General features: G+C 59.7%; 1 protein-coding gene across 1 annotated transcript in view; it reads right to left on the bottom strand.

Annotated features, from left to right (window-relative positions):
• Positions 1 to 16,508, bottom strand: part of LOC140468667 (uncharacterized) — a 180,674-nt gene extending 164,166 nt beyond the window's left edge. The window contains exons 1-3 of the mRNA XM_072564744.1: positions 16,312 to 16,508; positions 12,027 to 12,146; positions 7,626 to 7,682 (exon numbers count right to left, since the gene is read on the bottom strand). Coding sequence (XP_072420845.1) covers positions 7,626 to 7,682; positions 12,027 to 12,146; positions 16,312 to 16,383 — 249 coding nt within the window. The 5' untranslated portion in view covers positions 16,384 to 16,508. The remainder of the gene's footprint in view (positions 1 to 7,625; positions 7,683 to 12,026; positions 12,147 to 16,311) is intronic.
• Positions 16,509 to 16,800: the final 292 nt, after the last annotated feature.

The following is a 16,800-nucleotide window of genomic DNA, read 5'->3' as shown; positions in this document are numbered from 1 at the left end:
GGATTGGGGGTCGGGGTGTGATTGGGGATTGGGGTCAGGGGTGTGATTGGGGATTTGGGGTCAGGGGGTGTGATTGGGGATTGGGGGTCAGGGGTGTGATTGGGGATTGGGTGTCAGGGGGTGTGATTGGGGATTGGGGTCAGGGGTGTGATTGGGGATTGGGGTCAGGGGGTGTGATTGGGGATTGGGGACAGGGGGTGTGATTGGGGATTGGGGTCAGGGGTGTGATTGGGGATTGGGGTCAGGGGGTATGATTGGGGATTGGGGTCAGGGGGTGTGATTGGGGATTGGGGGTCTGGGGTGTGATTGGGGATTGGGGTCAGGGGGTGTGATTGAGGATTGGGGTTCGGGGTGTGATTGGGATTGGGGTCAGGGGGGTGTGATTGGGGATCGGGGTCAGGGGGTGTGATTGAGGATTGGGGTTCGGGGTGTGATTGGGATTGGGGTCAGGGGTGTGATTGGGGATTGGGGTCAGGGGTGTGATTGGGGATTGGGGTTAGGGGTGTGATTGGGGATTGGGGGTCGGTGTGTGATTGGGGATTGGGGGTTGGGGTGTGATTGGGGATTGGGGTCAGGGGGTGTGATTGGGGATTGGGGTCAGGGGTGTGATTGGGGATTGGGGTTCGGGGTGTGATTGGGGATTGGGGATCAGGGGTGTGATTGGGGATTGGGGTCAGGGGTGTGATTGGGGATTGGGGACAGCGGGTGTGATTGAGGATTGGGGTTCGGGGTGTGATTGGGATTGGGGTCAGGAGGGTGTGATTGGGGATTGGGGTTAGGGGTGTGATTGGGGATTGGGGGTCAGGGTGTGATTGGGGATTGGGGGTTGGGGTGTGATTGGGGATTGGGGACAGCGGGTGTGATTGAGGATTGGGGTTCGGGGTGTGATTGGGGATTGGGGTCAGGGGGTGTGATTGGGGATTGGGGACAGGGGGTGTGATTGGGGATTGGGGTCAGGGATGTGATTGGGGATTGGGGTCAGGGGGTATGATTGGGGATTGGGGTCAGGGGGTGTGATTGGGGATTGGGGGTCTGGGGTGTGATTGGGGATTGGGGTCAGGGGGTGTGATTGAGGATTGGGGTTCGGGGTGTGATTGGGATTGGGGTCAGGGGGGTGTGATTGGGGATCGGGGTCAGGGGGTGTGATTGAGGATTGGGGTTCGGGGTGTGATTGGGATTGGGGTCAGGGGTGTGATTGGGGATTGGGGTTAGGGGTGTGATTGGGGATTGGGGGTCGGTGTGTGATTGGGGAATGGGGGTTGGGGGGTGATTGGGGATTGGGGTCAGGGGGTGTGATTGGGGATTGGGGTCAGGGGTGTGATTGGGGATTGGGGTTCGGGGTGTGATTGGGGATTGGGGATCAGGGGTGTGATTGGGGATTGGGGACAGCGGGTGTGATTGAGGATTGGGGTTCGGGGTGTGATTGGGATTGGGGTCAGGAGGGTGTGATTTGGGATTGGGGTTAGGGGTGTGATTGGGGATTGGGGGTCGGGGTGTGATTGGGGATTGGGGGTTGGGGTGTGATTGGGGATTGGGGACAGCGGGTGTGATTGAGGATTGGGGTTCGGGGTGTGATTGGGATTGGGGTCAGGAGGGTGTGATTGGGGATTGGGGTTAGGGGTGTGATTGGGGATTGGGGGTCGGGGTGTGATTGGGGATTGGGGGTCGGGGTGTGATTGGGGATTGGGGACAGCGGGTGTGATTGAGGATTGGGGTTCGGGGTGTGATTGGGATTGGGGTCAGGGGTGTGATTGGGGATTGGGGTTAGGGGTGTGATTGGGGATTGGGGGTCGGTGTGTGATTGGGGATTGGGGGTTGGGGTGTGATTGGGGATTGGGGTCAGGGGGTGTGATTGGGGATTGGGGGTCGGGGGTGTGATTGGGGATTGGGCGTCGGGGTGTGATTGGGGATTGGGGTCAGGGGTGTGATTGGGGATTGGGGACAGGGGGTGTGATTGAGGATTGGGGTTCGGGGTGTGATTGGGATTGGGGTCAGGAGGGTGTGATTGGGGATTGGGGTTAGGGGTGTGATTGGGGATTGGGGGTCGGGGTGTGATTGGGGATTGGGGGTTGGGGTGTGATTGGGGATTGGGGTCAGGGGGTGTGATTGGGGATTGGGGGTCGGGGTGTGATTGGGGATTGGGGTCAGGGGTGTGATTGGGGTTTGGGGGCAGGGGGTGTGATTGGGGATTGGGGGTCAGGGGTGTGATTGGGGATTGGGGGTCAGGGGGTGTGATTGGGGATTGGGGTCAGGGGTGTGATTGGGGATTGGGGTCAGGGGGTGTGATTGGGGATTGGGGGTCGGGGTGTGATTGGGGATTGGGGTCAGGGGTGTGATTGGGGATTGGGGTCAGGGGGTGTGATTGGGGATTGGGGGTCAGTGGGTGTGATTGGGGATTGGGGTCAGGCGGTGTGATTGGTGATTGGGGTCAGGGGGTATGAATGGGGATTGGGGTCAGGGGTGTGATTGGGGTTTTAGGGTCAGGGGGTGTGATTGGGGTTTGGGGTCAGGGGGTGTGATTGGCGATTGGGGTCGGGGGTGTGATTGGGGTTTGAGGGTCAGGGGGTGTGATTGGGGATTGGGGGTCAGGGGGTGTGATTGGGGATTGGGGTCAGGGGTGTGATTGGGAAATGGGGTCAGGGGTGTGATTGAGGATTCGGGTTCGGGGTGTGATTGGGGATTGGGGTCAGGGGAGTGCGATTGGGGATTGGGGTTAGGGGTGTGATTGGGGATTGGGGGTTGGGGTGTGATTGGGGATTGGGGGTCGGTGTGTGATTGGGGATTGGGGGTTGGGGTGTGATTGGGGATTGGGGTCAGGGGGTGTGATTGGGGATTGGGGGTCAGGGGGTGTGATTGGGGATTGGGCGTCGGGGTGTGATTGGGGATTGGGGTCAGGGGTGTGATTGGGGATTGGGGACAGGGGGTGTGATTGAGGATTGGGGTTCGGGGTGTGATTGGGATTGGGGTCAGGAGGGTGTGATTGGGGATTGGGGTTAGGGGTGTGATTGGGGATTGGGGGTCGGGGTGTGATTGGGGATTGGGGGTTGGGGTGTGATTGGGGATTGGGGTCAGGGGGTGTGATTGGGGATTGGGGGTCGGGGTGTGATTGGGGATTGGGGTCAGGGGTGTGATTGGGGATTGGGGGCAGGGGGTGTGATTGGGGATTGGGGGTCAGGGGTGTGATTGGGGATTGGGGGTCAGGGGGTGTGATTGGGGATTGGGGTCAGGGGTGTGATTGGGGATTGGGGTCAGGGGGTGTGATTGGGGATTGGGGGTCGGGGTGTGATTGGGGATTGGGGTCAGGGGTGTGATTGGGGATTGGGGTCAGGGGGTGTGATTGGGGATTGGGGGTCAGTGGGTGTGATTGGGGATTGGGGTCAGGCGGTGTGATTGGTGATTGGGGTCAGGGGGTATGAATGGGGATTGGGGTCAGGGGTGTGATTGGGGTTTTAGGGTCAGGGAGTGTGATTGGGGTTTGGGGTCAGGGGGTGTGATTGGCGATTGGGGTCGGGGGTGTGATTGGGGTTTGAGGGTCAGGGGGTGTGCTTGGGGATTGGGGGTCAGGGGGTGTGATTGGGGATTGTGGTCAGGGGTGTGATTGGGAATTGGGGTCAGGGGTGTGATTGGGGATTGGGGTTCGGGGTGTGATTGGGGATTGGGGATCAGGGGTGTGATTGAGGATTGGGGGATGGGGTGTGATTGGGGGATTGGGGTCAGGGGTGTGATTGGGGATTGGGGACAGCAGGTGTGATTGAGGATTGGGGGTCGGGGTGTGATTGGGGATTGGGGGTTGGGGTGTGATTGGGGATTGGGGTCAGGGGGTGTGATTGGGGATTGGGGGTCGGGGTGTGATTGGGGATTGGGGTCAGGGGTGTGATTGGGGATTGGGGGTCAGGGGGTGTGATTGGGGATTGGGGGTCAGGGGTGTGATTGGGGATTGGGGTCAGGGGGTATGATTGGGGATTGGGGTCAGGGGGTGTGATTGGGGATTGGGGGTCTGGGGTGTGATTGGGGATTGGGGTCAGGGGGTGTGATTGAGGATTGGGGTTCGGGGTGTGATTGGGATTGGGGTCAGGGGGGTGTGATTGGGGATCGGGGTCAGGGGGTGTGATTGGGGATTGGGGTTCGGGGTGTGATTGGGATTGGGGTCAGGGGTGTGATTGGGGATTGGGGGTTGGGGTGTGATTGGGGATTGGGGTCAGGGGTGTGATTGGGGATTGGGGTTCGGGGTGTGATTGGGGATTGGGGATCAGGGGTGTGATTGGGGATTGGGGTCAGGGGTGTGATTGGGGATTGGGGACAGCGGGTGTGATTGAGGATTGGGGTTCTGGGTGTGATTGGGATTGGGGTCAGGAGGGTGTGATTGGGGATTGGGGTTAGGGGTGTGATTGGGGATTGGGGGTCGGGGTGTGATTGGGGATTGGGGGTTGGGGTGTGATTGGGGATTGGGGTCAGGGGGTGTGATTGGGGATTGGGGGTCAGGGGGTGTGATTGGGGATTGGGGTTCGGGGTGTGATTGGGGATTGGGGATCAGGGGTGTGATTGGGGATTGGGGTCAGGGGTGTGATTGGGGATTGGGGACAGCGGGTGTGATTGAGGATTGGGGGTCGGGGTGTGATTGGGGATTGGGGGTTGGGGTGTGATTGGGGATTGGGGTCAGGGGGTGTGATTGGGGATTGGGGGTCGGGGTGTGATTGGGGATTGGGGTCAGGGGTGTGATTGGGGATTGGGGGTCAGGGGGTGTGATTGGGGATTGGGGGTCAGGGGTGTGATTGGGGATTGGGTGTCAGGGGGTGTGATTGGGGATTGGGGTAAGGGGTGTGATTGGGGATTGGGGTCAGGGGTGTGATTGGGGATTGGGGTCAGGGGGTATGATTGGGGATTGGGGTCAGGGGGTGTGATTGGGGATTGGGGGTCGGGGGTGTGATTGGGGATTGGGGTCAGGGGGTATGATTGGGGATTGGGGTCAGGGGTGTGATTGGGGATTGGTGACAGGGGGTGTGATTGGGGAATGGGGTCAGGGGTGTGATTGGGGATTGGGGTCAGGGGGTATGATTGGGGATTGGGGTCAGGGGGTGTGATTGGGGATTGGGGGTAGGGGGTGTGATTGGGGATTGGGGTCAGGGGGTGTGATTGAGGATTGGGGTTCGGGGTGTGATTGGGATTGGGGTCAGGGGGGTGTGATTGGGGATCGGGGTCAGGGGGTGTGATTGAGGATTGGGGTTCGGGGTGTGATTGGGATTGGGGTCAGGGGTGTGATTGGGGATTGGGGTTAGGGGTGTGATTGGGGATTGGGGGTCGGTGTGTGATTGGGGATTGGGGGTTGGGGTGTGATTGGGGATTGGGGTCAGGGGGTGTGATTGGGGATTGGGGGTCAGGGGGTGTGATTGGGGATTGTGGGTCGGGGTGTGATTGGGGATTGGGGTCAGGGGTGTGATTGGGGATTGGGGACAGGGGGTGTGATTGAGGATTGGGGTTCGGGGTGTGATTGGGATTGGGGTCAGGGGGTGTGATTGGGGATTGGGGGTCAGGGGGTGTGATTGGGGTTTGGGGTCAGGGGTGTGATTGGGGATTGGGGTCAGGGGTGTGATTGGGGATTGGGGGTCGGGGTGTGATTGGGGATTGGGGGTTGGGGTGTGATTGGGGATTGGGGTCAGGGGGTGTGATTGGGGATTGGGGGTCAGGGGGTGTGATTGGGGATTGGGGGTCGGGGTGTGATTGGGGATTGGGGATCAGGGGGTGTGATTGGGGATTGGGGGTCAAGGGGTGTGATTGGGGATTGGGGGTCGGGGTGTGATTGGGGATTGGGGACAGGGGGTGTGATTAGGGGATTGGGGTCGGGGTGTGATTGGGGATTGGGGACAGGGGGTGTGATTAGGGGATTGGGGATCAGGGGGTGTGATTGGGGATTGGGGTCAGGGGTGTGATTGGGGATTGGGGACAGGGGGGTGTGATTGAGGATTGGGGTTCGGGGTGTGATTGGGATTGGGGTCAGGGGTGTGATTGAGGATTGGGGTCAGGGGGTGTGATTGGGGATTGGGGGTCGGGGTGTGATTGGGGATTGGGGGTCGGGGTGTGATTGGGGATTGGGGGTTGGGGTGTGATTGGGGATTGGGGTCAGGGGGTGTGATTGGGGATTGGGGGTCAGGGGGTGTGATTGGGGTTTGGGGTCAGGGGTGTGATTGGGGATTGGGGTCAGGGGTGTGATTGGGGATTGGGGGTCGGGGTGTGATTGGGGATTGGGGGTTGGGGTGTGATTGGGGATTGGGGTCAGGGGGTGTGATTGGGGATTGGGGGTCAGGGGGTGTGATTGGGGATTGGGGGTCGGGGTGTGATTGGGGATTGGGGATCAGGGGGTGTGATTGGGGATTGGGGGTCAAGGGGTGTGATTGGGGATTGGGGGTCGGGGTGTGATTGGGGATTGGGGACAGGGGGTGTGATTAGGGGATTGGGGTCGGGGTGTGATTGGGGATTGGGGACAGGGGGTGTGATTAGGGGATTGGGGATCAGGGGGTGTGATTGGGGATTGGGGTCAGGGGTGTGATTGGGGATTGGGGACAGGGGGGTGTGATTGAGGATTGGGGTTCGGGGTGTGATTGGGATTGGGGTCAGGGGTGTGATTGAGGATTGGGGTCAGGGGGTGTGATTGGGGATTGGGGGTCGGGGTGTGATTGGGGATTGGGGGTTGGGGTGTGATTGGGGGATTGGGGTCGGGGTGTGATTGGGGATTGGGGGTCGGGGTGTGATTGGGGATTGGGGTCAGGGGTGTGATTGGGGATTGGGGACAGGGGGGTGTGATTGAGGATTGGGGTTCGGGGTGTGATTGGGATTGGGGTCAGGGGTGTGATTGAGGATTGGGGTCAGGGGGTGTGATTGGGGATTGGGGGTCGGGGTGTGATTGGGGATTGGGGGTTGGGGTGTGATTGGGGGATTGGGGTCGGGGTGTGATTGGGGATTGGGGTCAGGGGGTGTGATTGGGGATTGGGGGTCAGGGGTGTGATTGAGGATTGCGGTCAGGGGTGTGATTGGGGATTGGGGGTCGGGGTGTGATTGGGGATTGCGGTCAGGGGGTATGATTGGGGATTGGGGGTCGGGGTGTGATTGGGGATTGGGGGTCGGGGTGTGATTGGGGATTGGGGGTCGGGGTGTGATTGGGGATTGGGGGTTGGGGTGTGATTGGGGATTGGGGTCGGGGTGTGATTGGGGATTGGGGGTTGGGGTGTGATTGGGGATTGGGGTCAGGGGGTGTGATTGGGGATTGGGGTCAGGGGGGTGTGATTGGGGATTGGGGGTCGGGGTGTGATTGGGGATTGGGGGTCGGGGTGTGATTGGGGATTGGGGGTCATGGGGTGTGATTGGGGATTGGGGATCAGGGGATCGGGGGGTGTGATTGGGGATTGGGGGTCGGGGGTCAGGGTCAGGTTTAGGGGTGTGCAGTAACACACATGTTGGCCTTGCTCAGAGAGACCACCCACCGCCCTTTCCCCCATCCACCCCTTCCCCCTCCCACCCTTCCCCCTCCTTTTCCCCCTCCCCACCCCTCCCCCTCTGTGTACCCATCCCCCATGCCCCCCTCCCTGTCGCCCCCCCTCACAGACAGACCCCGAAGACCCCCTCCAACATACCATGGATTTATTGGTGGTGCTCCGGACCGCGAGCGCAAGGAGACCAGCAACAGTTGCCTGGGGGGGGGGGTGGGGGAGAGAGAGAGAGAACGGCAAGGTCAGGGGTCATAGACACACCCACCCACACACCCACACACACACACACACACACACACACTCACACACACACTCACTCCCAGATCACCCACTCCTCAAACCCTCACCCAGCACCGCACGTCCTCCTCACTCACCCCCCTCCCTACCTCTGTAACCCCCCTCCAGCCCCTACACCCCCTCCCTATCTCTGTAACCCCCCTCCAGCCCCTACACCCCCTCCCTATCTCTGTAACCCCCTCCAGCCCCTACACCCCCTCCCTATCTCTGTAACCCCCCTCCAGCCCCTACACCCCCTCCCTATCTCTGTAACCCCCTACACCCCCTCCCTATCTCTGTAACCCCCCTCCAGCCCCTACACCCCCTCCCTATCTCTGTAACCCCCTCCAGCCCCTACACCCCCTCCCTATCTCTGTAACCCCCTCCAGCCCCTACACCCCCTCCCTATCTCTGTAACCCCCCTCCAGCCCCTACACCCCCTCCCTATCTCTGTAACCCCCTACACCCCCTCCCTATCTCTGTAACCCCCCTCCAGCCCCTACACCCCCTCCCTATCTCTGTAACCCCCCTCCAGCCCATACACCCCCTCCCTATCTCTGTAACTCCCCTCCAGCCCCTACACCCCCTCCCTATCTCTGTAAACCCCTCCAGCCCCTACACCCCCTCCCTATCACTGTAACCCCCTCCATCCCCCACACCCCCTCCCTATCTCTGTAACCCCCCTCTAGCCCATATACCACCTCTCCCGTTATCTCTCAACCCCTCCATTCCTCTCTTCCTCTCCCATTCCCTCGCCCTCGCCCTCGTTCCGCTCTCCCTCTCCCTCCCTCAACCTCCCTCTTCTCCTCTCTCTCCCTCTCTCCTCCCTCCATTCTTCTCCCTTTCTCTTCCTCCCTCTCCCTCTCCCTCCCTCTTCATCCCTCTCTCCCCTCCCTCCCTCCCTCTCCCCTCCCTCCTTCTCCCACTCCCCTCCTTCCCTCCCTCTCTCTCTCCCTCCCTCCCTCCCTCTCCATCTCCCTCCCTCCCTCCCTCTCCATCTGCCTCCCTCTCCCTCTCCCTCTCCCCTCCTTCCCTCCCTCTCCATCTCCCTCCCTCCCTCTCCCCTCCCTCCCTCCTTCTCCCACTCCCCTCCTTCCCTCCCTCTCTCTCTCCCTCCCTCCCTCTCCATCTCCCTCCCTCCCTCTCCCTCTCCCTCCCTCCCTCTCCATCTCCCTCTCTCCCTCTCCATCTTCCTCCCTCCCTCTCCTCTCCTTCTCTCCCTCTCTATCTCCCTCCCTCTTCATCTCCCTCCCTCCCTCTCCAGCTCCATCTCCTCTCTCTCTCTCTCCCCTCCTTCCCTCCCCTCTCTCTCTCCTCCCTCCTTCCCTCCCCCATCTCTCCCCCCTCTCTCTCTCCCTCCCTACCTCTCGCCCCCCCCCTCCCTCAGTCGTGAGGCTTCCCTCCCCCCACCCCTAGCAATGGATCATGCTGCATTGAGAGGTGTGTTCCCACTCACAGCCATCAGGACCACACACAAGAGTGCCACATTTCAGCCCCTCGTCACAATTTGTGCTGCCCGAGAGAGAAAGGGCACTGATTGGCCAATGTCCTGGCTCCGATTCACCAAGATATAACCAATGGGTCAAGGTGTTGTTGAGACTTGAATATATACATCTTTAGGACTGTGTGTGTATGTGTGTGTGTGTGTATACGGTGTGTGTGTGTGTACGTGTGTGTGTGCACAGTGTGTGTGTTTGTACGGTGTGTGTGTGTGTACATGTGTGTGTGTGTGGATGTGTGTACGGTGTGTGTGTGTGTGTACGGTGTGTGTGTGTGTGTGCACGGTGTGTGTATGTGTACGGTGTGTGTGTGTACATGTGTGTGTGTACGGTGTGTGTGTGTACGTGTGTGTGTGTGCATGTGTGTGTGTGTGTACGGTGTGTGTGTGTACGGTGTGTGTGTGTGTACGTGTGTGTGTGTATGTGTACGGTGTGTGTGTGTGTACGTGTGTGTGTGTACGGTGTGTGTGTGTACGTGTGTGTGTGCATGTGTGTGTGTGTGTGTGTACGGTGTGTACGGTGTGTGTGTGTACGGTGTGTGTGTGTATGTGTACGGTGTGTATGTGTGTACGTGTGTGTGTGTACGGTGTATGTGTGTACGTGTGTGTGTGTGCACGTGTGTGTGTGTGTATGGTGTGTGTGTACGGTGTGTGTGTGTGTACGGTGTGTGTGTATGTATACGGTGTGTGTGTGTGTACGTGTGTGTGTACGGTGTGCGTGTGTACGTGTGTGTGTACGGTGTGTGTGTGTACGGTGTGTGTGTATGGTGTGTGTGTGTGTGTACGGTGTGTGTATGTGTACGGTGTGTGTGTGTGTATGTGTGTGTGTACGGTGTGCGTGTGTGCGTGCGTGTGTGTCTATACATGTGTGTGTATATGTGTGTGTATATATACGTGTGTGTATACGTGTGTGTGTACGTGTGTGTGCGTGTACTGTGTGTGTGTATGGTGTGTGTGTGTACGGTGTGTGTGTGTGCGTGTGTGTGTGTCTATACGTGTGTGTGTATATGTGTGTGTGTATATACGTGTGTGTATACGTGTGTGTGTACGTGTGTGTGCGTGTACGGTGTGTGTGTACGTGTGTGTGTGCGTGTGTGTGTGTCTATACGTGTGTGCGTGTGTGCGTGCGTGTGTGTCTATACATGTGTGTGTATATGTGTGTGTGTATATACGTGTGTGTATACGTGTGTGTGTACGTGTGTGTGCGTGTATGGTGTGTGTGCGTGTACGGTGTGTGTGTGTGTACGTGTGTGTGTACATGTGTGTGTATGTGTGTGTGTGTGTACGTGTGTGTGTGCGTGTGTGTGTGTCTATACGTGTGTGCGTGTGTGCGTGTGTGTCTATACATATGTGTGTATATACGTGTGTGTATACGTGTGTGTACGTGTGTGTGCGTGTACGGTGTGTGTGCGTGTACTGTGTGTGTGTATACGTGTGTGTGTGTACGTGTGTGTGCGTGTGTGTGTCTATACGTGTGTGCGTGTGTGCGTGCGTGTGTGTCTATACATGTGTGTATATGTGTGTGTGTATATACGTGTGTGTATACGTGTGTGTGTACGTGTGTGTGCGTGTACGTGTGTGTGTATGTGTGTGTACATGTGTGTGTGTATGTGTGTGCGTGTGTAGGTGTGTGTGTGTGTATGTATACGGGTGTGTGTGCATGTGTGTACGTGTGTGTGCATGTATGTGTCTGTGTGTGTGTCTGTGTGTGTGTATGTGCGTGTGCGTGCGCGCATGTGTGTGTGCATGTGTTTGCGTGTGCGTGTGTGTTTGTGCGTGTGTGTGTGTGAGAGAGAGAGTGTGTGTCCATATATTACACACAAATACACCCTCTCTCACACACAATCACTCACACACCAGTGTGCAATTCTGGTCTCCTTCCTATCGGAAAGATGTTGTGAAACTTGAAAGGGCTCAGAAAAGATTTACAAGGATGTTGCCAGGGTTGGAGGGTTTGAGCTACAGGGAGAGGCTGAACAGGCTGGGGCTGTTTTCCCTGGAGCGTCGGAGGCTGAGGGGTGACCTTATAGAGGTTTATAAAATCATGAGGGATATGGATAGGATAAATAGACAAAGTCTTTTCCCTGGGGTCGGGGGGAGTCCAGAACTAGAGGGGCATAGGTTTAGGGTGAGAGGGGAAAGATATAAAAGAGACCTAAGGGGCAACTTTTTCACCCAGAGGGTGGTACGTGTATGGAATGAGCTGCCAGAGGATGTGGTGGGGGCTGGTACAATGACAACATTTAAGAGGCATTTGGATGGGGATATGGATAGGAAGGGTTTGGGGGGGACATGGGCTGGGTGCTGGCAGGTGGGACTAGATTGGGTTGGGATATCTGGGTCAGCACGGACGGGGTTGGGCCGAAGGGTCTGTTTCTATGGTGTGTGACTCTAACCCCCCCCCAGGGTGGGTGTGTCCAGTTCCCATCTAACGTGAAGCGTGTAAACCTTGGTGGGAGGCGATCTGATCGCCCCCAATCTGATCGAGGGAGCGCAGGGTTCGATTCGGAGAGACAGGGCCTCCTTCAGAGGGAGTGGGGAGCGCACTGACACTCAGGCCTGAGGCCTAGTCGAAAGGCCGTGAGGAACCCACGCCGTCCTGGGGGCGGTGGGGGGAGGCGGAGGGGTTTGGGGTTGGGGAGGGGGGGGGAGCTTTAGTGAGGTGCTGAAACCGAGCATCGGTCCTGACGCCGGCGTCGCGCTGACCCTGCGGGGAAATACTGAGCACCTCCCAACGCCGCGAGAGTCCGCCAGCACACACCGGGCCTTACCAAGACTCCAGTCCACCAGGGGGTCCCCACCAGGATGGGGAAACTCAGCTTCCAACGGGAAATGAAGATAATAATCAGGCCGAGCACGGCGCTGAACACTCCCGACACCGCCTGGCCGAACTGCGAGAAGGAAGGAAGAGGGCAGGTTCACCCCACAGTGAGAGAGAGACAGAGACACACACACACAGCGCCCGTGGATTCAACTCCTCAGCGACGGGGACCCTCACCAAACCCAAGAAACTGCTACTCCCTCAGGGTTCAGGGTCAAACACTTCCAAACAGCACCCCACATTCCCCCACCTGGTGTACCCCACCTCTGATTCCCAATCCCCTCGGCCGCACTCCCCCAGTGCCTCGCCTCCATTTAAAGGCGAACTCACCCGCTTCAGGGAGACTCCAACCGGATATCGGTCTGATCAGCGCTCCCTCAGCACTGACCCTCCGACAGTGCGGCCCTCCCTCAGCACTGACCCTCCGACAGTGCGGCCCTCCCTCAGCACTGGCCCTCCGACGGTGCGGCCCTCCCTCAGCACTGGCCCTCCGACGGTGCGGCCCTCCCTCAGCACTGACCCTCCGACAGTGCGGCCCTCCCTCAGCACTGACCCTCTGACAGTGCGGCCCTCCCTCAGCACTGACCCTCCGACAGTGCGGCCCTCCCTCAGCACTGACCCTCCGACAGTGCGGCCCTCCCTCAGCACTGACCCTCCGACAGTGCGGCCCTCCCTCAGCACTGACCCTCCCACAGTGCGGCCCTCCCTCAGCACTGACCCTCCGACAGTGCGGCACTCCCTCAGTACTGACCCTCCGACAGTACGGCCCTCCCTCAGCACTGACCCTCCGACAGTGCGGCCCTCCCTCAGCACTGACCCTCCGACAGTGCGGCCCTCCCTCAGCACTGACCCTCCGACAGTGCGGCCCTCCCTCAGCACTGACCCTACAACAGTGCGGCGCTCCCTCAGCACTGACCCTCCGACAGTGCGGCCCTCCCTCAGCACTGACCCTACAACAGTGCGGCGCTCCCTCAGCACTGACCCTCCGACAGTGCGGCCCTCCCTCAGCACTGACCCTACAACAGTGCGGCGCTCCCTCAGCACTGACCCTCCGACAGTGCGGCCCTCCCTCAGCACTGACCCTCCCACAGTGCGGCCCTCCCTCAGCACTGACCCTCCCACAGTGCGGCCCTCCCTCAGCACTGACCCTCCCACAGTGCGGCCCTCCCTCAGCACTGACCCTCCCACAGTGCGGCCCTCCCTCAGCACTGACCCTCCCACAGTGCGGCCCTCCCTCAGCACTGACCCTCCCACAGTGCGGCCCTCCCTCAGCACTGACCCTCCCACAGTGCGGCCCTCCCTCAGCACTGACCCTCCCACAGTGCGGCCCTCCCTCAGCACTGACCCTCCCACAGTGCGGCCCTCCCTCAGCACTGACCCTCCGACAGTGCGGCCCTCCCTCAGCACTGACCCTTCCACAGTGCGGCCCTCCCTCAGCACTGACCCTCCGACAGTGCGGCCCTCCCTCAGCACTGACCCTCCCACAGTGCGGCCCTCCCTCAGCACTGACCCTCCCACAGTGCGGCCCTCCCTCAGCACTGACCCTCCCACAGTGCGGCCCTCCCTCAGCACTGACCCTCCCACAGTGCGGCCCTCCCTCAGCACTGACCCTCCCACAGTGCGGCCCTCCCTCAGCACTGACCCTCTGAGAGTGCGGCCCTCCCTCAGTACTGACCCTCCGACAGTGCGGTGCTCCCTCAGCACTGACCCTCCGACAGTGCGGCCCTCCCTCAGCACTGACCCTCCGACAGTGTGGCCCTCCCTCAGCACTGACCCTCCGACACACACACCACCACACATACTCACACACACACACACACTCCCCCCCACACACCCTCCCTCACACACATACACTCTCTCTCACACACACACTCACACACCCACACCCACACACTCACACACACACACCCACACACTCACACACACACACACTCCCCCCACACACTCACACACACCCCACAGACGCACACATTCACACACACCACCACACACTCACACACACATCCACACACACATCCCCCACACAGGCACACTCACACACACCACCACACACACTCACACACACACACACATCCCACACACACATCCCACACACTCGCACACCCCACACACACACTCACACTCACACACTCATCCCACACACACATCCCACACACTCACACACCCCACACACACACACACATCCCACACACACATCCCACACACTCACACACCCCACACACACACACACATCCCACACACACATCCCACACACTCACACACCCCACACACACACTCCCCCCCCACACACACCCCACACACTCACACACACCCCACAGACGCACACACTCACATACCCCACACACACACTCACACACACACACACATCCCACACACTCACACACCCCACACACACACTCACACACACACACACACATCCCACACACTCACACACCAACACACACACTCCCCCCCCACACACACCCCTCACACACACACTCACACACACACTCACACTCACACACACACACTCACACACACACACACAACACACACACACTCACACACACACACACCCACACACTCACACACCAACACACACACTCCCCCCCCACACACACCCCACACACTCACACACACCCCCACAGACCACACACACACACATCCCACACACACATCCCACACACTCACACACCCCCCACACTCCCACACCCCCCCACACAATCACACACACACCGCCACACACACACCCCACACACACACCCACACACACACCCCACACACACACCCCACACACACACTCACACACACACACTCACACTCACACACACACACCCCACACACACTCACACACACACCCCACACACACACCCCACACACACCCCTCACACACACCCCTCACACACACCCCTCACACACACACTCACACACACACCACACTCACACACACACCACACACACACACACACATCCCACACACTCACACACCCCACACACACTCCCCCCCCACACACACCCCACACACTCACACACACCCCACAGACGCACACACACACACATCCCACACACACATCCCACACACTCACACACCCCCCCCACACACACACACACCACCCCACACACACACCCCTCACACACACTCCACACCACACACACACACTCACACATACACACCCCACACGCACACTCACACACACCCCACACACACACCCCCCACATACACACACACACACCCCACACACACACACCCCACACACACACTCACACCACACACACACACACTCACACATACATACCCCACACGCACACTCACATACACCCCCCACACACATTCACACGCCCCCCCCCACATACACACACACACACCCCACACACACACACCCCTCACACATACATACCCCACACGCACACTCACATACACCCCCCACACACATTCACACGCCCCCCCCACATACACACACACACACCCCACACACACACACCCCTCACACATACATACCCCACACGCACACTCACATACACCCCCCACACACATTCACACGCCCCCCCCACATACACACACACACACCCCTCACACACACACTCACACATACACACCCCCCACACACACAAGCCTCCCCCCCCCACACACACAGACACACACACGCACACACAGACTCGCAGTTTATTCCCGCTCGATGCACACTGCTCCTGGTTTGGAATATTACTGCGGACGGCACCTTCCCAGACCCTGTGTAACTCTCCCCTGGAGTCCCTCCGCCCTCCCTGATACCATCCTGCACCCTCCTGTCCCACCCCACCCCCCACCTCCTGCCCCATCGCCCTCGTTCTCTCCGAACCTCCCCAGCAAGGGGAGTGGGCCGAGACGGTGTGGGGTCAGGGGCTGGTGGAGGGGACCGCTTCGTGGTTGGGTAGGGGGGTTGGGGGGGGGGGTGTCAAACACAACGGGAGGCGATGCCCTCGCTGTTCTGAGTCTGGGGCGTCCGCGCAGAGCCCCAGCCAACCTCCCGGGGTCCCTGGTTCAAACCCCATCACCGCAGCCTTGGAAGGTCCGGAATTCTGGGTCTCGCGAGGACCGGGAAATCCGCGGGACGATGGTCGGGAAAAGGCCACTGGTTCCGCTAATGTCGTCCTGGGGACGTCCTGACCTGGCCTGGGCCTACACGTGACTCCAGGCCCATTGGGTTTGACACTAAACCGGCCGCCTGGGTGATTACTCACGCCAACTCACACCAAGGGAATTGTGGGAAACCTACCCCGAGGTTCCTCAGTCTGTGGCGTTCCTCATCCCTCTCGTCCTCCTCATCGGGGTCCAAGCTGGGAGCCATGTACGTTCCCGGAGGGAGCTGGGCGCTTGGGAAATAGTCAGGAAATCCCGGAATCTGGGAGAGGGGCTCGGTCACTGGATCCGGGTGGCTTCCTCATGTTTCAACATGGCCGCCGTCATGGCGATCAACTGCAATGCAAGCACACAGGGAGTTAGGCTCAGCGCTGAGGGAGGGCCGCACTGTCGGAGGGTCAGCGCTGAGGGAGGGCCCGCACTGTCGGAGGGTCAGTGCTGAGGGAGGGCCGCACTGTCGGAGGGTCAGCGCTGAGGGAGGGCCGCACTGTCGGAGGGTCAGTGCTGAGGGAGGGCCGCACTGTCGGAGGGTCAGTACTGAGGGAGGGCCGCACTGTCGGAGGGTCAGTGCTGAGGGAGGGCCGCACTGTCGGAGGGTCAGCGCTGAGGGAGGGCCGCACTGTCG

Source organism: Chiloscyllium punctatum, chromosome 47 (genome assembly GCF_047496795.1).
Source record: "Chiloscyllium punctatum isolate Juve2018m chromosome 47, sChiPun1.3, whole genome shotgun sequence".
Lineage (NCBI taxonomy): Eukaryota > Metazoa > Chordata > Chondrichthyes > Orectolobiformes > Hemiscylliidae > Chiloscyllium > Chiloscyllium punctatum.
Note: the sequence above shows the minus strand (reverse complement) of the source record. Positions and strands in the feature narration are given on the sequence as shown.